This window comes from Bufo gargarizans, chromosome 6, assembly GCF_014858855.1.
Source record: "Bufo gargarizans isolate SCDJY-AF-19 chromosome 6, ASM1485885v1, whole genome shotgun sequence".
NCBI lineage: Eukaryota > Metazoa > Chordata > Amphibia > Anura > Bufonidae > Bufo > Bufo gargarizans.
Genome location: NC_058085.1, coordinates 32,318,533 through 32,341,536, shown reverse-complemented (window position 1 = coordinate 32,341,536; position 23,004 = coordinate 32,318,533). Strand labels below are relative to the sequence as shown.

Genomic DNA, 23,004 nt, shown 5'->3' with positions numbered 1-23,004 from the left:
GGAGGTGGTGTTGTCACTAAAGTGCAGGAAACGCAGGATGGTCTCAAATCGTGTCCTGGACATAGCAGCAGAGAACATGGGCATGTGATGAATTGGGTTCGTGGACCAATATGACCGCAATTCATGCTTTTTAGTTAGACCCATGTTGAGGAGAAGGCCCAGAAAAATTTTAATTTCGGAAACTTGGACTGGTTTCCACCGGAAAGGCTGGGCATAAAAGCTTCCCGGGTTGGCGGTTATAAATTGTGTGGCATACCGATTTGTTTCTGCCACAACTAAGTCTAAGAGCTCCGCAGTCAAGAACAGCTAAAAAAATCCCAGGGCCGAACCGATCTGAGAAGTCTCAACCCGAACTCCAGACTGGGCAGTGAAAGGGGGAACTACAAGTGCGGCTGAAGTTGGGGACTGCCAATCAGGGTTTCTAGGGGCTCTACGGGCCTGTCTGTGCGGTGGCTGCGACGGGGTAACTACTGCACGTGCCACCGTACCAGCTTCAACTGCCCTTCTGGTGCTCGCCACTTCACCATGTTGTACAGCAGTGCTGGTACTAGGTCCAGGATGGGCTGCGCTGCTGGTGTATGCCTCACCACGTAATCCGACAGCGCCAGCCCCACTCTGATGCCCTTGAAGCGGATCCTGCGCAACCTGTGGTCTGGCGACACGGGGCCGGGTACGCCTGGTGCTATCAGGGACCTCAGCCTCCTCGTCCGAACTTTGGGTCAGAGTGCCACTGCTTTTACAGGTTCATATTCTGACCCGCTAGATTCATTAGATGAGGGTTCCCATTCCTCATCCGACTGGGTCAGAAGCCTGTAGGCCTCTTCAGAAGAATACCCCCTGTTTGACATTTGGGCAACAAAATTTAGGGGTATTCCCTGAGACTACCCAAGAAAAAATGCAAGCCTGTCTTACAAATGGGAGGCTAGCGAAGTACTGGAGGCCTCTGCGGTTGATAAAAAATATCAAAACTGATTTTTTTTATCGCCGAAGCGCATATAAAGTGATTGCGCAGTGATAAAAAAAAAAAAATAATTGTCACTGCGGTGGGGCGGGCGTGGGCGAACGCACGTGGCCTGATCGGGCAAACACTGCGTTTTGGGTGGAGGGTGACACTAATACTATTATAGATCTGACTGTGATCAGTTTTGATCACTTACAGATACTATAAAAGTACAAATGCTGATTAGCGATGCGCTAATCAGCGAATCAGTGACTGCGGTGCGATGGGCTGGGCGCTAAACTACCTAACCAAGGGACCTAAACTATCCTAAACCTAACAGTCAATACCAGTGGGAAAAAAAAGTGACAGTTTACACTGATCACTTTTTTCCCTTTCACTAGTGATTGACAGGGGGCGATCAAGGGGTTAATTGGGGTGATGGGGGTGATCTGGGGGCTAAGTGAAGTGTTGGTGGGTACTCACAGTGATGCCTGCTCCTCTGCTGAGACCAACCGACGAAAAGGACCAGCAGAGGAGCAGGGCAGCCATTTAACACATCATATTTACTAATATGATGTGTTAGCTGGCTTCTGATTTGATTTTTTTTTTAAATCATCAGCTTGCCAGCCACGATCATTGGCTGGCAGGTTGCTGACGAAATACTCCTTGAACTTTTGCCGGCCCGCGATACGCATTATATTAAAGGGTAAAAATTAAATGACTTTTTTATCTGCAAGGTGCTGTGCCACCCTATATGAGTGGTGTGCACACAGTACTGTCTGTGGGCCTGTGGCCTCTCACACACGGGCAGGCAACTGCAATATATATATAGAAAAAAATAAATAAAAGCAGACTGATGTACCAGTCCTGAAAAAAGGGCTTTTTGGGGTGCTGTCAGGACGCTGTCCTTACAGCAGATGAGTCTTTGAGGACTGGAGTGGACACAGAACACTGGCCTAGCTAACGATTTCCCTATTAATTCAGCAGCAGCAGCACTCTCCCTGCTCTAACTAACACTGCAGCTTCAGAATGAATCTAAGGGTACTTTCACACTAGCGTTCGGGTGTCCGCTTGTGAGCTCCGTTTGAAGGGGCTCACAAGCGGACCCGAACGCTTCCGTCCAGCACTAATGCATTCTGAGTGGACGCGGATCCGCTCAGAATGCATCAGTCTGGCAGCGTTCAGCCTCCGCTCAGCAGGCGGACACTTGAACGCTGCTTGCAGCGTTCGGATGTCCGCCTGGCCGTGCGGAGGCGTGCGGATCCGTCCAGACTTACAATGTAAGTCAATGAGGACGGATCCGTTTGAAGATGACACACTATGGCTCAATCTTCAAACGGATCCGTCACCCATTGACTTTACATTGAAAGTCTGGACGGATCCGTCTGAGGCTATTTTCACACTTAGAAATATTTTAACAATATAATGCAGACGGATCCGTTCTGAACGGAGCCACGGTCTGTATTATATGAGCGGATCCGTCTCAGACGGATCCGCTCTGAACGCTAGTGTGAAAGTAGCCTAAGATGGATGCTGTCCTTGTTTTTTGATAGGAGGTGGGAGGGAGGGTATGCTGCTGATTGGCTGGTATGTGTCTGCTGACTGTGAGGTACAGGGTCAAAGTTTGCTCAATGATGACGTATAGACGGCGGACTGAACATTGCATATGTTCGCCCGCCACGGCGAATGCGAACAAGCGATATTCGCCGGGAACTGTTCGCTGGCGAATAGTTCGGGACAGCTCTAATTAAGACTAGAACCACACCAAACATATCTAATTGGCTGTCATTCAAAGGTTTCCACAGGTGTGGCAAGTGCAACAACTGTAAGACAACCTCTTTTCCCAAAAAAAGCAACAGATATAACATCCTCACTAAATTCATACACATTCCAAATCAAAGACGGTCTAACTTGTGACTCGACAGACGTCATCTACCTCTTAGAATGCCCCTGCAACAAACAGTACGTTGGACACACTAAACGCACCCTTAAGAAAAGAGTCTCTGAACACATGAATGACGAATATAAAAAAGGGGTTCGAAACACTATAAAGATCACCACAATAGCAACCCCAACAGTAGTCTCATTGTAAAGCATGATTAATAGTCTGGCTAATGGCTACTTACCTGTGCCGCTGCAGGTAAAAGGAGATGCTGGTAAGTGCAGTGATGGGAGCCTATGGCGCCCACCACGCCACTGCATGCCGGTCTTATGGCTCCTTTAAAAGAGCAAAGACCGGCCTGGCATTTATGCACGTATGTACATCCCAGCGGCCATAGGCTCCCATCACTGCACCTACCAGAAAATGAAGATACAAATTATTATTTTTTTAAATACTTGATTAATGTAAAACTGAAACAAACAAACAAATAAAGTAGACATATTTGATATTGTCATGTCCATAAAAACCTGCTCTATAAAAATAGCACATGATCCAACCTGTCAGATGGACATTGTAAAAAACAAAAAATAAAAACGGTGTCAAAACAGCCATTTTATGGTTACCTTACCTCACAAAAAACGTAATATAGAGCAATCAAAATTCATATGTACCCCAAAATAGTATTACTGAAACTGTCACGTTATCCTGTAGTTTCCAAAATGAGGTAACTTTTTGGGAGTTCCTACTGTAGGGTGCATCAGAGGGTCTTCAAATGGGACATGGTATCTAAAAACAAGTCCAACTAAATCTGCCTTCCAAAACCATGCAGCGCTCCTTTTATTCTGCGCCCAACCGTGTGCCCATACAACAGTTTACGACCCCATATGGGGTGTTTCTGTACACTGCAGAATCAGGGCAATAGATATTGAGTTTCGTTTGGCTGTTAACCCTTCATGTGTTACAGAAAAAAAAAATATGAATTAAAATGGAAAATCTGCCAAAAAAGTTAAATTTTATCTCCATTTTCCTTTCCTTTAACACCTAAAGGGTTAACAAAGTTTGTAAAATCAGTTTTGAATAACTTGGGGTGTAGTTTCTAAAATGGGGTCATTTATGGGTGGTTTCTCCTATGTAAGAGCCCACAAAGTGACTTCATAACTGAACCGGTCCTTAAAAAGTGGGTTTTGGAAATTTTCTTACAATTTTTAAGAATTGCTTCTAAAATTCTAATCCATCTAACATTCTAAAAAATAAAATTACATTTTCAAAATGATGGCAACATAAAGTTGAAAAACAGAACTGGATCGCACATTCACATGCTATGCTTTGATCTAATTAAACTCGCTTCTCAGCGCATTGTCAGATAGCAGGGTTGTTGTTTGACTCCTGGGTCCCGCTACGTGCTGGGGCAGTGCCGTGTTGTCACCGCACCGTGCCGCGCCGAGTTTAGAGTAGGTTCCACTCAGAGGCAACCTTGACATGGTGAGTGAGTTTATGCCTTTTGATCAAAATGTACACTAATGCCTCGTGTATAGCATGTAGTATAGGGGGCTGTACACTAAATATTGTGCTGAGAAGCGAGTTTAATTAGATCAAAGCATAGCATGTGGATGTGCGATCCAGTTCTGTTTCTCTCCTTTTGGTATAAAGTAGACATATGGGGAATGTTAAGTAATAACTATTTTATAAGGTATGACTTTCTATTTTGAAAGCAGAGAAACTGAAATTGTGTAAATTTAAGATTTTTTTCATAAATAAAAGGTGAAATATATTGATTCAAATTTATTCCTATCGTGAAATACAATGTCACAAGAAAACACTCTCAGAATGGCTTGGTTAACCCCTTAAGGACATAGGACGTACTGGTACGCCCTATTTCCCGAGTCCTTAAGGACCGAGGACGTACCGGTACGTCCTGACTTAAAATCGTAATTACGGCGCCGCGGGGGTTAATCGGAACAGGATTTCGGCTGAAATCATTCAGCCGGCATCCCGTAACAACGCAGGGGGGGGGTCATTTGACCCCCCCGTATCGGCGATCGCAGAAAACCGCAGGTCAATTCAGACCTGCGGTTTTCTGCGTTTCTGGTCCATTCGGGTGTCCTGTGACCCGATGAACCGGAAAAAGACTGCGATCGGTGGTGTAATTATACACCACCAATCGCAGTCCGAGGATTTGGAGAGGCGGTGCAGGCCCTGGTGCTGATGCCTGCTGTCCAGGGTGCTGATTGGTGCAGGGGAGAGAGGCGCGAGATTCAAACTTCCTGCGCTCCTCTCTCCCCTCCTCTTCCTGTCCAGCACCCTGACCGTGCAGCATCGTCCAGCACCAGCTCCTGTGTCCCGCTAATCGGCATCCATCACCCTCCTGCACCCATCGCCACCCAGGTAGGTTAGGGTCAGTGAGGGAGAGGCACCGTTAGGCAGGGAAAGAAGGGAAAAGTAAGTTAGGAAAAGAAAAAAAAAAAAAAAAGTACTTTTATTCCAAACTTCCATCTATCCATCTAACCCTAACCCAGACCCCCCCCCTGCCACTTGCCCCTCCCCCCTGCCAAGCTCAGTTTTGGCTAGACCCGGTGGCTGGACGCCGGTCAGTGCAGCCGAAATGAGGACATTTTGGGGCCTCGTGCTGCATATGGGTCTAGTCCAAAAACCCAGTGTCAGGCAATACTGGAGTGGGGACGTCCTGTACCAGACCCCACTGTACAGTATGGTCATGACACGTCACCGGTTTAAGGACATCCGGAAATGTCTGCATTATTCCGATAATGCAGCATGTCCACCCCGAGGTGATCCTGCCTATGACCGGCTGTATAAGATACGGCCGGTCATCGATCACTTTGGGGCCACATTTCAGCAGGCCTACGTACCTGGAAGGGAGGTCGCGGTTGATGAGTCTCTCGTCGCGTTCAAGGGGAGACTCAGTTTCCGCCAATATATTCCCACAAAGCGGGCGAGGTATGGCGTGAAGCTATACAAAATTTGTGAGAGTACCTCAGGGTACACTTACAAATTTTGTGTGTACGAGGGGCGAGATTCCCGTATTCAACCCCCAGAATGTCCCCCCACTCTGGGTGTTAGTGGGAAACTCGTGTGGGACCTTATGTACCCACTGCTGGATAGTGGTTACCACTTGTACGTGGATAACTTTTAAACCAGCATTCCCTTGTTCAGGTCACTTGCCGCCAGATCCACGTTCGCTTGTAGGACCGTGCGGAAAAATCAACGCGGCCTCCCTGCCTACCCCCTCCAGGTACCTATCCCCAGGGGTGAGACCCGTGCACTTACAAGTGGAAACCTGTTGCTGGTCAGTTATAAGGACAAGAGGGATGTCCTTATGCTGTCCACAATCCACGGTAACAGCACCACCCCAGTCCCTGTGCGAGGTACCGCGGCAACGGTCCTCAAGCCCGATTGTATCGTCGACTACAATCGGTATATGGGAGGAGTTGATCTCTCTGATCAATTCCTCACGCCATATAACGCCATGCGCAAAACCCGGGCATGGTACAAAAAAGTTGCGGTCTACTTGGTACAGGTTGCCATGTACAACTCTTTTGTACTATCCCGAAGCGCTGGCAGCACAGGGACATTCCTCCAATTCTATGAGGCAGTCCTCAAGGCCCTGATCTTTTCGGACCGGGAAAGAGCAGGCCGGAGTACCTCGGGAACTGGGGAGGCGCCCGGATCGTCCCTGGCCAACACTTTCCAGGTGTGGTCCCCCTTACTGGAAAGAAGGGACGAACCCAAAAAAAGTGCAGAGTGTGTCACAAGAGGGGGATACGGAAAGACACCACTACTCAATGTGACACGTGCCCCAATCATCCGGGCCTCTGCATTATCGATTGCTTCAGGGAGTATCACACTTCCATGGAGTACAAAATTTTTATAATCCCCAACAGTTCACTAGAGAACATAAAACACTATGGCTCTCAGACTTTGGAGACACGAAAAAAAAATTCTTTCCCCCAAAAATATTAGTTTTAGTGCAGGCATTCCTCAAACTGCGGCCCTCCAGATGTTGTAAAACTATAACTCCCAGCATGCTCAGACAACCTACAGCCATCATCAGGGCATGGTGGGAATTGTAGTTTTACAACATCTGGAGGGCCGCAGTTTTAGGATGCCTGCTTAGTGTCTCCAAAGTCTGAGAGCCATACATATTGGGCATCGTCGTGTGCGTAAAAGTCGTCGCTATAAAAATAACTTTTGACCAAACGCCTCGGATGAACGGTGTTAAAAATATAAAATAAAAACGGTGCCAAAAATTTCAATTTGAATCCATTTTGCCGGTAATAAAGCAAGGGTTAACAGCCAAACAAAACTAAATATTTATTGCCCCGATTCTGTAGTTTGCAGAAACACCCCATATGTGGTCGTAAATGGCTATATAGCCGCACGGCAGGGCATAGAACGAAGGGAACTCCATACGGTTTCTGGAAGGCAGATTTTGATGGACAGTTTTTTTTTGGACACCATGTCCCATTAGAAGCCCCCCCTGATGTAGCCTAGACTAGAAACTCCAAAAAAGTGACCCCATCTAAGAAACGACACCCCTCAAGGTATTCAAAAGTTACTTCACAAACTATGTTAACCATTTAGGTGTTCCACAAAACTAAATAGCGAATGTAGAAACAATTTTAGAATTAATTTTTTTGTTACATTGCCTCAAAAAAAAGAGTAATATAGAGCAACCAAAAATCATTTTGAGTGTTGTTTGACAGTTAACCCTTGTTTTACTCCTGGAAAAAATTGATTATATTGGAAAATTTTCCAAAAAATTGAAATTTCTAAATTGTTTCTCCATCTGCCATTAACTCTTGTGGAACACCTAAAGGGTTAACAAAGTTTGTAAACCCAGTTTTGAATACCTTGAGGGGTGTACTTTCTTAGATGGAGTCACTTTTTTGAAATTTCTATTCTAGGGGTGCAACAGGGGGCTTCAAATGGGACATGGTATAAACAAAACCAGTCCTGCAAAATCTGCCTTCCAAAACCCATATGGTGTTCCCCTCCTTCTATGTGCTACCGTTCGGCCAAACAGTAGTTTACGACCACATATGGGGTGTTTCTGCAAACTACAGAATCAGGGCAACCCATTTTGAGTGTTGTTTGGCACTTAACCCTTGTTTTACTCCTGGAAAAAATTGATTATATTGGAAAATTTTCAAAAAAATAGAAATTTCAAAATTGTTTCTCCATCTGCCATTAACTCTTGTGGAAGACCTAAAGGGTTAATAAAGTTTGAAAACACTGTTTTGAATACCTTGATGGGTGTAGTTTCTAGAATGGGGTCATTTTTGGGAGGTTTCTATTATCTAAGCCTTACAATATGACTTCAAACCTGAACTGGTCCATAAAAAGTGGGATTTTGAAGATTTCTCAAAAATTTCAAAATTTGCTTCTAAACTTCTAAGCCTTGTAACATCCCCAAAAAATAAAATATCATTCCCAAAATGCTACAAACATGAAGTAGACATATGGGGAATGTAAAGTCATCACCATTATTATTACTATGTATTACAGAAGTAGAGAAACTGAAACTTTGAAATTTGCAAATTTTTCTAGATTTTTGGTAAAAAATGTATTTTTTTATGCAAAAAATTTAACCTTTTTGACCCAATTTTAGCAGTGTCATGAAGTACAATATGTGACGAAAAAACAATCTCAGAACGGCCTGGGTAAGTCAAAGCGTTTTAAAGTTATGAGCACTTAAAGTGACACTGGTCCGATTTGCAAAAAATGGCCTGGTCCTTAAGGTGAAAATGAGCCTGGTCCTTAAGGGGTTAAGTAAAAGTGTTCCAAAGTTATTTCCATATAAAGTCACCATGTCAGATTTGCAAAAATTGGCCTGGGCAGGAGGGCGAACACTGGCCATGTGTTGCATCACGTGTAGATCACACATACAAATAACAGCTCTGCTACATACCCATCACACAGAGACAGCTCCTCTACATACACATCACACAGAGACAGCTCCGCTACATACCCATCACACAGAGACTGCTCTGCTACATACACATCACACAGAGACAGCTCCGCTACATACCCATCACACAGAGACTGCTCTGCTACATACACATCACAGAGAGACAACTCCGCTTCATACATATCACACAGAGACAGCTCTGCTACATACACATCACACAGAGACAGCTCCACTACATACACATCATTCAGAGGCAGCTCTGCTACATACACGTTAAACTCTTAGTGACCACCAATACGCCTTTTTACAGCGGCCCAGTCTAAGCAATCAAAATATTGCCTGTTATATTCCCCTTGTGGGACTATTAAGTGGTGGTAAAAAAGAAATGAAATAAAAAAATTCAAATAAAAATAAATACGCTTTTTTTCCATTGAAAAAAAACTTTTCGGCTTCCAGTTCTGGCGTGCACATGTAAGGTCGGGTAAAGAAAGAGCTCCGTATCTCTTGGCTCATATCCTGGGGAGTAAGCCGCAGATCGGGATAAATATCCCCAAGTCTATAAGCCGCGACCTGGTGGGCCTGAAGCTCCACTCCCGCAACGAGAGAACGCCGCTCAGCAAGGCAAGATGGCAGACAAGAGACAGAGACCCTCGCTTTCCTCGTCCCAACCCCCTCAGCTGCCGGAATAGAGCGAGTGCAAATCCAACAAGGGTAATAACTTACCACTGCCTCAGGGCCTGGTCTTGTAAAGAAATGGCGATAGAGGTGGCTACTCTGTTGGCACCTGATATTAAAGCATCACTAGAAACTACAGTGGCTTCCTTCCTGAAGCAGATCCAGGGGGAGGTGGCTCAGCACTCGCTCCAAATTCAAGAGCTGGAGCAGAGAGTAGGTTTATTAGAGTATGAGCTACAAAAAGTACAAACTCAAGTCAGAGGAACCTTTAAGACAAATCAAGCCCTAAACGATAAAGTCGACGATCTGGAGAATTGCTCTAGAAGGAGCAATTTAAGAATAGTGGGCCTCCTGGAAACAATACCCTCAAATCAGCTCACACAAATATGCGCAGTGGAACTACCTAACACCTTGGGGGTGCAAGGTCCTTTGACGGTGGAGAGAGCCCATAGAGTTGGCCCTATAAGAGGCACAAATAACAAAGGTTCTAAGCAGAGACCGAGGGCCATGATTGTGAAATACCTTAACTATGCTGAGAAAGAATCTCTTCTGACCAAATATAGACGAGCCTCCCATCCACTTCAGGTGTGAGGACACAGGATTTTACTTTTTGGTGATTACTCGGCGGATGTCGCTAGGAAGAGAAGAGCTTTCTGCGCTATTTGCACGCAATTGGTGCAGGAAAAAACAATGTTTGCATTGATTTATTCCACGGTTTTAAGAGTCTTTACACCAAACGGCACCATAGACACATACTTAACACCGAAAGATGCAATGGCAGCGATGAAGGAAAAAGAGCCCTCACAGTTTGCCCCCTAACTCTCCAAGAATGGACCCTAGTCAAGCATCGAATCCAGAATGGGACTGAAGAACTCTGATACCTGAGGACAATTGATGGATAGGGTTTCATACTCAGGAGAAGATCTGAAAGTCGAGAGAGACTTCAAAAGAGTAGTAAGCCGTTTGGAGGAAAGGAAAGGGGGTGGGGTGGAAGGAAAAGAGAGAAAAAAAAAACCCACTATATTCATGGTTTAGGGTTATTTTAAATGCGGCTCAGATAGATTTGTAAAAATAGAAAATTAGATTGTGTAAGTGGGCGGAGTGTAAGGGAAAAGCTTGAACACGTAGGAGCGATAGATAAGAGGAATACATAAAAAATTAGGTGTTATACTGGTTTTATAGATGTCAGCAAGTCTAGCCTGAAAAAAGGCTAGAAAATGTGTGAAAAAAGTGAAGCCTAGATTACAAAATTGCTGGTTTTCAGAACCTCCCCAGAGGAGGCAGATTGTTGGGTATCGGGAGGGGAGGGGGGAAGTTATTGGAAGTTTGGTTAAGCTCCATGGATGCCAGATTAATAAAATGAGATACGGTAGAAGCGACTGTAAGCTGTATATTATAATATCATGAAAATAGTGACATGGAATGTCAAGGGTCTGAGAGCCCCACAAAAGAGAATATCAATTCTCCGTCTTTGGCCAAGTGTTAGGCTCTCCCTCAGAGGGTAGAAAGGCAGGAGTGTTAACATTAATCCACAGACGTTTACGTCATAGGATTATTTCGGTCAACAAGGATGAGAAGGGAAGACTTGATAGTGAAACTAGGGGATCTGACAATATTTAATGTATACAGAAATAACTCCGACCCTAGTATCTATGTTTAACTCTTGCTGGCAAGGAGGGGATATAATGCCCACGGGAAATATGGCCCATATTAAGGTCATACCGAAACCAGGTAAAGACTTAACCTTGACTAGCTCATACAGACCAATTTCACAGATTAATCTATCAGTTAATCTAAATCGATGGCGAACAGACTGGCAGATCATATGCCAGATCTCATAGGCCCACTTCAAGTAGGATTTATAAAGGGGAGGGCAGCAGTAACAAACATAAGGACTGTATTTGCAGTGCAAGATCATATAATCCATAATAGAAACAGGAAAAATCACCCAGCCTTTCTGTTAATAGATGCAGAAAAGGCTTTTGACAACGTTAATTGGAAGTGGCTCGGGTGGGCCTTTTGGGATCAAGGCTCATTCAGATCTGCATTGGATAGTATGTACAGTAGACCAAAAGCAAGGGTAAGCTTCCCGGGTCTTTTATCTGACCCATTTGCCCTTACAAAGGGCACCAGGCAAGGCTGCCCACTTTCTCCCTTTCTCTTCAACTTAGCCCTAGTATCGTTAGTGCACATTTCAGGGGGTTGGGGTGGGAGGCAGAGAGGTCAAATTAATCTGCTTCGCAGATGACATCCTGATGTTTCTGAGCTCCCCAACCGTACACCTGAGAAGAATCATTGACACTATGCTATATTTTGGAGAAGACACGGGATATAGGATAAATGTGAGCAAAAGCCAGTTGTTACTCCTGCAGAGACAGACATTAGATTCCCCAAGTATTTGCGATGTAGAAGTAGTGTCAATTCATTTGACGTATCTAGGCATCAAAATAGGAAAACATCCAACTTCCTTATACACATTGAATTGTGTTCCCTTGTTTAAGAAAATTGACCAGGAGTTGGAGAGATGGTCAAACCTACCGCTCTCCTTATCCGGTAGAGCACAGCTGATAAAAATGATTCGTTTTTCAAGGTTTCTATACCCCATGCAGACAATTCCCCTATAAATAAGACATATGGATTTCAATAGGCGACAAAGGGTCTTTACACAGTTTTTATGTAAAAAGAAAAGGCCAAGAATAGCTTCTGATAAGTTACGGTATGTATGATAAAGTGGGGGTGGGGGAGGGGGGGTTACAGTTGCCTTATATTAGGAGATATCATTTGGCAGCTCTCACTAGACATATCAGAGACTGGGTCTGGAACACATCATATTTCTCTAATACATATCTAGAGAGGGAGCTGGCGGCCCCTTGGGACCTAGTGGCACTTTTGCATTCTAAAATAAGAGACACACCGTCCCCATTTAAAAGCTACACCTTAATAAGAGACATGACGGCGGCATGGAGGGAGATTAGGAAAATCTCTAAGCTACCCATGTATATTTCACATTACATGCCCTTGTGGACCCTCCCAGCTTTCTCTCCAGGGAGACAGTCCACGATGTATACTAAATGGAAAGATAAGGGTATTAGCAATTTAAACCAGATGTTGTCACCCTCAGGGACAGAGTTAATCTCTTACTGTGAATGCCGTAACAAAAGCAAAAAAAAAGTCAGAATTGCTCATTTATTATAAGTCACCACAGAAAAAAAAGTAATAACAAGGGATCAAAAAGAGGTATTTACCCCAAAATGATACTATTAAAAACTACAAGTCATCCAGGAAAATTCTAGTTTTCACAGAACTCTGTAGAAAGAAAAGTAAAAAAGTTATGGGTCTTGGGATGCGGCGATGCAAAAAGATTTTCTTCCTTTTAAAAAAATTGGTTTTATTGGACAAAAGTAGCAAAACTAAAAAGATATAACTACATGGATTTGGTATCTCTGCAATCATAATGACCCAGGGAATAAAGTTATTGTTATTTATACCAAAATATGATCTCCGTAAGAATTATAATATAAAAACTGAGTGGCAGTATTGGTGTTTTTTTCTCATTTCCCTCCCAGAAACAGTTAATAAAAGTTAATCAGAAAGTAACGTGTACCCCAAAATGATACTATTAATAACTACAACTTGTCCTGCAAAAAAACAAGCCCTCATTTAACTACATAGAGGGAAAAATAAAAAAAAGTTATAGCTCTTGGAAGGCGAAGATGAAAAAAGAAAAACGCTTGATCTGTAACGCCCAAAACAGGCTGGTTACTAAGGGGTTAAAGCTTCTGTTTATCCAGCACCATTCACTACCAGCACAGCAAGAGTCCTGAGCACCTGACTCCTCCCACATACAATCACATGGTGATGACATCATGAAAGGTCCTTTACCTCCTCATCCTAGAATCTGACTCCTCCCACACATAATCACATGGTGATGACATTGTGAAAGGTCCTTTACCTCCTCCAGCAGCACAGCCTGGAGACTGACTCCTCCCACACACAGTCACATGGTCATGACATAATGAAAGGTCCTTTAGCCCACTAGTCTCCCCCTCCCCCATACATCCAGTGTACAGCGGTGCAGCCGGAGGTATGTGTACATTTACTGCTGACAGAAGGGGTTGTTATTTTCCGGGCTGACTTGTATTTTTTTTTTTATGGAAACGTTACATTAAGTTATTCGGGGTGGAATGGTGAAATATGCAATTGCGCCATTGTTTTCTGGGTTCTATTTTTATATCTCTTATTATGCAGTAGGAATGATGTTATCTTTTTCTGCTGGTCACAATTTATTTTTTAGCCTTTTGTGCCATTTGTTTTTTTGCACTTGGGGAACTTTTTCATGGGTTGGCGGAGCCCAAAATCCACCAATTCTTGCACAACTCCTTTGAGGAGCCTGTGGGGTAATGGGCATTGACTGGAGCTCTCCTCTTGGAATGTGTAGCCCTCAAGAGTCCTGTTCTTTTCCTTTATCTCTTGAGAATCTGCAGTCGGAGGACTGAAGGGGGTTTAATCTAAACAGCGTACACTAACCCTTAACAAAGTGGACCTATTGCAATCTATGTGACTGTGTCACCAACCAATAATACAAAAAAAAAAGATAACACAGAGCCACATACTTGAAAGGAAAATATCCAGCACCTCGATTTTTCAAGCTTAACGATGTTTATTCCACAAAACCAAATGTACAGCGGTGAAAAATCCTCAAAACACAAGCCCCAATACGGTCTACGCGTTTCGAACCAGATGGTTCTTAATCATGACCTTCATAAAAAATTTCTGAGGAAGTATATATAGGAGTGAGCATAAAAAATCCCTCCCCCCTCAAACTAGCTGGGCGATGCAAGCCATCCCAGGTGTTACAATCAAAAGTGCTAGCAGAAATTTAAATGCATCAAACAAGTTTAAAATCTGACATGAGCCCCTATGAACAGACATTTTATGACATTAGACCCAGCAAAGAATGAGCAGTAACAGAGCATTGATAATAAATATATAAATAAGTGAATAAACATGATTATAAGTGAGCAGCAGAAAAAACGCTCCATGTGAACACTGCTCAATACTTGCTGGCTGCAATCTAACTCTGACCATTCAGGCTATACAATACATTTTTTATTTTCTTAAATTTCACATCCAGAAAATTCATTTTATAAGCATCATAGACTCCAACAAATCGCAATCCATATGGGTTGCTATTCAGATAGTCCAGAAAAGAGGGTATGGCAGATACATCGGCGGACCAGATGAACAACAGGTCATCGATGTATCTGCCATACCACTCTATACATTCACCAAAGGGATTATCAGTACCATAGATATAGCGCTCCTCCCAGTACGCCATGGTGACGTTTGCAAGTGACGGGGAAAATATTTCTCCCATACTCACACCCTGTATTTGCACATAAAATTTGTTATCAAAACTACAATAATTATGTGTGAGCAAAAATTCTGTTATTTTTAATACATAATCAATGAAAACGTCACACAGCGCCACAATTGTATATTACACAGAAATAATGTGCCCTTACTGATAGGTAACTAAATACACATAAAAAACGTAGTTAAAGAGGTAGATGTCCCTCACTCCCAGAACGGTGAATGCAGTGCAGTCAGGTACATAAACGTAGAGATGCAGGTTACCCCAAATATTAAAGGGTCTACAAGAGTCTGCAGTAAACACTCCCAGGGACCACCCTAGAGTATCAGAATATAAGGATTAGGACCCAGACAACTAATCAAGCATAACAAGTAAAATAGGCAAGCATGAGACCATCACAACCGCCACCTCCCGATAAGTATAGACCAGTACAACTGCCACTTCCCCCATAAGTATAGACCAGCACAACCGCCACCTCCCCCATAAGTATAGACCAGCACAACCGCCACCTCCCCAATAAGTATAGACCAGCACAACTGCCACTTCCCCCATAAGTATAGACCAGCACAACCGCCACCTCCCCCATAAGTATAGACCAGCACAACCGCCAACTCCCCCATAAGTATAGACCAGTACAACCGCCGCCTCTCCAATAAGTATCGACCAGCAAAACCGCCACCTCCCCAGTAAGTCTAGACCAGCACAACCGCCAACTCCCCAATAAGTATCAATAAGGAAAGCCACCAACTCCCCAATAAGTATCGACCAGCACAACCGCCACCTCTGAAATAAGTATCGACCAGCACAACCGCCACCTCTCCAATAAGTATCAACCAGCACAACCGCCACCTCCCCAATAAGTATAGACCAGCACAGCTGTCACCTCCCCAATAAGTATCGACCAGCACAACCGCCACCTCTCCAATAAGTATCGACCAGCACAACCGCCACCTCTCCAATAAGTATCGACCAGCACAACCGCCACCTCTCCAATAAGTATCAACCAGCACAACCGCCACCTCCCCAATAAGTATCTACCAGCACAACCTCCACCTCCCCAATAAGTATAGACCAGCACAACTGCCACCTCCACTACATATGGCTTCTTCCGGGACATGAGGTGTGGATGGTACGTAGTGTATTTTATTCACAGATAGAGAATGGCAGCTCACCTTTGAGCGGTGGAGAGCACGGACATGCTAAGGCTGCACTAAATAGATAACCAACGAAAAAAGCCAGTAATAGAAAGTATTTGTCAGACATCCCACATGTTCAAACACATTTCTCAAAGTTGATACCACCACGTGTTATACAAGGGATTCAGCGTGTCACTGGGGGTTAGAATTATTCCATCATACCATGAAAAATACATAGAATTCAATCTAAAGAAAAGATGAAAGGCGTCCACAGCCTTACTGATCCCCATCCCCAGTAATCCTGACAGACAATGGCGGTGACTGTACACATATCTCCACCTGCACCGCTGGACACTACATCTATGGGGGAGGGGGAGACTAGTGGGCTTAAGGACCTTTTATGATGTCATGACCATGTGACTATGTGTGGGAAGAGTCCTCCAGGCTGTGCTGTTGGAGGAGGAAAAGGACCTGTGATGATGTCATGAACATGTGACTGTGTATGGGAGGAGTCTGGAATCACAGGACTGGGAGCTATTCACTGTATTCAGGACTTTGTTGTGCTGGTTGTGATCGGTGCTGGATGACCTGAAGTGTTGCATCGGGATGTAGTTACAGAGTGTATGCAGTGGAGCTGTCTCTGTGTCTCCTACAATATAGGATCCGCTCAGTGGAGATCTTCTATATCAGATCCTTCTCCTGATTGACCCATCAAGGATGGACGGGGACAAGATGGCGGAGAGTATAATAAATCTCACCCTAGAGATCCTCTTCCGGCTTACTGGAGAGGTGAGAGATTCTGATGATGTCACATTACATCATCTTATCTATGTTACTAACAGATGGACATGACTGGAGAGGTGAGGGACTCTGGAAATGTATGGAGTGATAGTTATTACTGTGTCTCTCCATAACCAGGACTACACAGTAGTGAAGAAGACCTCTAGTGAGCGCTGTCAGGCCCCTGTGTCTGAAGGCTGGGGAAGAACCCTGAGCCCAATCACAGGGCCTCCACCTCAACCCCTGATACATGAGGAAATCAATAGAGAGAAGATCCTAGAGCTCACCAACAAGATGATTGAGCTGCTGACTGGAGAGGTGACACTGCTGGGAATGCTGGGACATTATAAAGGAATGTTATGAAGGGATCTGGGCGATGACTGTATCATTGTGTTGTCAGGTTCCTATAAGGTGTCAGGATGTCACCATCTATTTCTCCATGGAGGAGTGGGAGTATTTAGAAGGACACAAAGATCTGTACAAGGATGTCATGATGGAGGATCACCAGCTGCTTACATCACCAGGTAATAGACATGACTAAAGACACACGTCCTCTCATTTTCTGTATGTAAGGAATGAATTCAGTCACTGGATGTGTTTCCTACAGATAAGGACGAGATAAGAACACCGGAGAGATGTCCCAGTCCTCTTCTTCCACCGGATGTGTCAGAAGAACATCACAATGTCCCACAGGATGATCAGGTAGATGGAGATAAGGTCTCATGAAATGTCCCCTATGATCTGTAGAAGGCTGTGAAGATCTTGTTTTATCCACCAGTAGTATATGTTTTATCCTTGTACAGGTGAAACTCCAAAAATTAGAATATTGTGCAACGTTCATTTATTTCAGTAATGCAACTTAAAAGTCGAAACTAATATATGAGACTCATTACATGCAAAGTGTTAAAGGGGATATTAATTATTGATATTTATGTTAATCTCAATAATTATTATTTATAAATAGGCGGGAGTCGTCTAGTGATGCCTCCACCTATTTATACCAATTAAACAAACACTACCGATTACCTTACTCTACACTGAACTACCTGAGGCTATTGCTGCCACTGCGGCGCCTTACTGACTACAATAGACTACACACTGTGCTTAAATAAAAGGTATTTATTAACACACTACACGTTACAGTCTAATATTTGCTTATAATTATATATATCTATATCAATGGAATAGATATATATATTTATAGCAGCACACAGCAATATAAGTAAACACACTATAACAACACACTAATACGGTCCTAACTACGCTAACACAGTCCCAACTCCTCCCCAGGATCTAACTACAATTACACTTACATACACACAAATATCGGCAACCCACCCGCCTGGCTACATACAGTCCCTACGGGGCAACAAGGGGTTAAACACAATTGTGGCACTGCAGGGGTTAATACTTGCAGGCCAGGGAACACAGGGTCAGTTTTGGGTACATACAGGGTCACAGGGAGGGCTGCTGTGCAAGGGTTAACCCAGGAAAGGGTTAACATCTGGTATGGCAGGGGTTATCAGGGCAGGAGACTGCAGCAGGGATCAGGAAGTGAAGGGGTTATTGGGCAGCAGGGGTTAATGGGGGAGGCTGGGGCTGCAGGGGTACAGGGGACTGTGGGCTGGGGTAGCATAGCAAGGTACAGCAGGAGTTAAGGAAGAGGCAGGGAAAGCGATACTTAGCCAGCTGCTCAACTTCTCCATCCTTCTGGCTGCTCCATCCTTCTGCTCTCCTCCTCTGGGCTGCTATGGGTTCAACTTCTCTGGACTCAGCCACCTCCACCTCTCTTCTGAGCGCTGCCAGCCTCTTCTTCCGGTCTGGGCTGGTCAGGTATGTGCAGGGCTGTGTGTGGGTTCCTTCTCAGCACTGCCTGCGCTCTCTCTCCTCTCTGTGGTGGGGGGGCTGGTCATCAGAGCACAGCACATCGCTGCCTGCGCTCTCCTTTCCTGGAGTAGGGTAGGGGTTCTGCCGCTCTGAGCGCCGGCTGCGCTCTCCTTTATCTGGGGGTGTGGGGATCTTGTCTGAACGCTGGCTGCGCTCTTCTTCACGGAGGCAAGTAGATGTTCCGATCCCCCGAGCACAGTGCTGCTGGGGTATATAAACCCTGCGGCGCTCGCTCCCGTTTTCCCGCCCTGCAGGTGTGCATATCATATCACCATACCAGCCCGCGCTCCCAGGCGGGGGGATCCTTTGATCCTCCTGCCTGTGGAGATATCGCACATCTCTGAGGTGAGTGGCACACAGGGGCATAGGAACTTTTTGTTCTCATGTCCCTGTTAAGCATACCATCGTGACAAAGGGCAGAGGATCTTTATTGATCTTCTGTCCTTTGAAGTGGCAGAAACTGGACATAATTGTCCAGTTGTCGTTCACTCCTCGGCTGGGGGGGCACCATTCTCCGCAATATCTAAGTATACACATCTATACAGATACTTGGGGCATATCTATATACATGTATATACACATACATCAACCTGGGGCAGTATTTGGCCACATTTAGGTATATGCATCTATATAGATGTTTGGGGTACATCTACATGCATGTATATATATATACACAATATAATTCTGGGGCATAAATTGGCAGCAACAAGCCCACCTGCATATATATATATATATATATATATATATATTATACATCGAGATGTATGATGACAAGGGGGCATACATACATCTCTATGTATATACATACACCACCTGAACCGGCACATGCAAAAGGGCCAATATATATGCATATATGCAGTGCTCCAGACAAAAAAAAATACCTAGTAGCCATTGGCTCCTGAACTGAAAAATTTAGTCGCCAAATCAAAACCGAATCAAAATTTTGGTATCGTGACAATGCTACGCCGATCAGATCGGCGTAGGGTTGTTTCCATACCAAAATTTTGATTCGCTTTTGTCACCATAAAAAAGTATTGCGATACTCATTACCACGCATTTTATGAAATGTTCGGCACATAATAGAACAGTCCTATTCTATTTTTTGGGGTGACAAGGTGACTAAAAAATGGTGAATCGCTTGGTTTTTATCTATTTATTTCTGTTACGGCGCTCAGCAAATAGGAGATATTTTTAATAATTTTATAGTTTCGGACGCAGCGCTATGTAATATGTTTATTTATTTATTGTTTATATATTTTATATGTGAAATTGGGGAAAGGGGGATTTAAACACTAGCGTTTTTCATTTCCGGCATGGAGTTCCGTCACAGGGGCTCTATACCGGAAAAGAACTGATCAGGCATATCCTCATGCATTCTGAATGGAGAGTAATCCGTCCAGGATGCATCAGGATGTCTTCAGTTCGGTCGTTTTGACTGATCAGGCAAAAGAGAAAACCGCAGCATGCTACAGTTTTATCTCCGGCGAAAAAAACTGAAGACTTGCCTGAACGCCGGATCCGGCATTTTTCCTCATAGGAATGTATTAGTGCCAGATCCGGCATTCAAAATACCGGAATGCCGGATCCGTCCTTGTGTAAAAAGATATAAGACGGATCCGTTTGTCCACATGACAAGCGGAGAGATGGATTCGTTCTTGCAATGCATTTGTGAGACGGATTCGCATACGGATGTGTCTCACAAATGCTTTCAGTCACATCCAGATAGGCAGATCCGGCGGGCAGATCCGGCGGGCAGTTCTGACAACGGAACTGCTTGCCGGATCACACTGCCGCAAGTGTGAAAGTAGCCTTAGTGTTTGTGTTTTATTTTCACTTACTATTAGCCCCCTTAGGGGCTGGAACCCTTGTCCTATTCACCCTTAGGCCCCTTTCACATGGGTGAGATTTCTGCGCGGGTGCAATGCTTTAGGTTAACGCATTGCGTCCGCACTGAATCTGGACCCATTCACTTCTATGGGGCTGTGCACATGAGCGGTGATTTTCACGCATCACTTGTGCGTTGCGTGAAAATCGCAGCATGTTCTATATTGTGCGTTTTTCACGCAACGCAGGCCCCATAGAAGTTAATGGGGCTGCGTGAAAATCGCAAGCATCCGCAAGCAAGTGCGGATGCGGTGCGATTTTCACGCACGGTTGCTAGGATGAAAGTCTATTCACTGTGTTATTTTCCCCTATAACCATGGACCATGTGATGAGCTCAGTGACATCACCACAGGTCCTGAAGAAAGAACAGGAGACTGGCAGCTACGCGATCAATTGGAGGAGGTGAGTACATTTTTCCAAGAATGTTATCAAATTCCAAGAATCCTATAAATCTCCAACTTTCAAGATTCCTCAAATCCATTATAAATGCTGGGGAGTATTTATAGTTTTATATCCGGATTTTAATCTAAATAATTTGTTTAATAATATTTTATCATTAAAATGTGATTTTATAAGTGTTAGCAATTAGATATTACGTTTATATTTCATACATCAGTATATCACACCAATTGGGACATCTGGTCAAAAAAAACGCATGTGTCTCCCCCAAAAAAGCGATCAAATAAGCCGGCAGACATTTAAAGCTCCGCTCAAGCAACAGGGAGACAGCAGACACCAGACGGTAAGCCAAATGCCGATTTAAAGTTTACCTCGACTTTAAAAGGAAATACCATAAGAGACTTTTTATTCCAACATTATCAGGATTCCTGTGGACATTTTATGAATACATTACGTTCCCAGGGGAAATACACCGACAATATTTAAAGTGACACTCATTTTCCCAATCTGGGATAGAGTCACATAGGAATTACCCCCCCCCTTCACAATAACAGCATATATAAGACCTGGACAATACTTGAAGTTTTTGGTGTGTGATTTATATCAGTGAATTTATCGACTATAGATTAGTATCGAATATTTTATTATCATATATTTTATCATTCAATACAATATCGACTATACTATTATATCTGCCATAGTTTATGTGATTGTAGTTGTTGTATGTCATTGCTATAATACACTGTTTTTATTCTTTTTATTACTTAAATTTTATGGGGATTTAATAATAAATATTTTCTGCATTTGTCAATTTGGTTGCCAAGTGTATGAGTGCTCGCTCATTTTTCCAGAGTTAATTTTTATTATTTTTTTTTTAACCCTCATTGGCACTGCGCCACCAATGTTTATTATACTGGGGTGTTTGGGGGGTGGCGCACTGCACCACCAATGTTTATTATACTGGGGTGTTGGGGGGGTCAGTTATCTTCATTGGTGGCGCAGTGGCCACAGCCCCTTCCCTCCTCCTCCTGTCTCTCTTCTTATCGGCAGCGGCGGCGGCAGCACAGGGGGAGGGAGAGACTCCTTCTCCACTGCGCTGCTGAGAAGAACATCGGCAGCAGGGAAGATAACTATCATCTCCTGTGTCCCGCCGCTGTATTCAACGGCAGAGCTGCGGCAGCGAGTCTAGTCACGTATGGCGACAAGACTAAAAGGTCTTGAGTCTTGTCGCCATTTGTAAATTCTAATTCGCATTGGGGACCATTTTGGTCGCCATCTGGAGCCCTGATATGTAAGGGCGTATATACATATAAATTTAAATCTAACACTTCCCTCAACACAAAGCGAGATATTTCAAGCCTTTATTTGTTATAATTTGTATGATTATGGCTTACAGCTTATGAAACCCTGAAGTCACACTCTCAGGTCCCCTTTGCTCAGGGGGTATGGATTAATCAGCTGACTAGAGTTTGACACTTTGAGCCTAGAATATTGAACCTTTTCATAAAATTCTAATTTTAAGCTGCATTAATGCAATTCCGTTTAATTTGCATTACTGAAATAAATGGACTTTTGCACAATATTGAAATTTTTCGAGTTTCACCTGTATAATGAGAAAGGTGGAGATGGCAGGATTACAGATGACCATAGACATTACATGTGGTCTGGATCTTCTCACAATTTTCTACTTATGGAGAAATCCAAACTGGACTAAGGAGCTAACAGTTTGGATTTATACGGGAAACCTGCAGATATTTGGGTCAGATATCTCCTTCTGTCCTATCATTTATGGTTGTCATTCTAATTACTGATCTTCCACACGACCTCTCCAACCGTCTGATGACTTCTATAATATTTGTTTCACAGTTTGTAAATCCGGGTGAAGATCTGAACAATATTAATCCTACAGAGACATATGTGAGGGGTGATGAGCAGAGTATAGAAGACATTCCCACAGATAAACGCCCAGGTGAGTAGTAACCACTAAATAAAGAAGAGAAGACCCACAGATTCTACTCCTTCACTAGATACTTTTAATTAGGTTTTCTCCTCTATAGATCATAGTAACATAGTACATAAGGCCGAAAAAAGACATTTGTCCATCCAGTTCGGCCTGTCATC

General features: G+C 43.8%; 1 protein-coding gene across 1 annotated transcript in view; it reads left to right on the top strand.

Moving 5' to 3' along the window:
• The first annotated feature begins 20,837 nt into the window (after nucleotides 1-20,837).
• LOC122941684 (oocyte zinc finger protein XlCOF19-like) overlaps nucleotides 20,838-23,004 on the top strand; it is an 88,110-nt gene continuing 85,943 nt past the window's right edge. Inside the window, exons 1-3 of the mRNA XM_044299107.1 lie at nucleotides 20,838-20,886; nucleotides 21,101-21,226; nucleotides 22,750-22,852. Of these exons, the coding sequence (XP_044155042.1) occupies nucleotides 21,140-21,226; nucleotides 22,750-22,852 (190 nt within the window). The 5' untranslated portion in view covers nucleotides 20,838-20,886; nucleotides 21,101-21,139. The remainder of the gene's footprint in view (nucleotides 20,887-21,100; nucleotides 21,227-22,749; nucleotides 22,853-23,004) is intronic.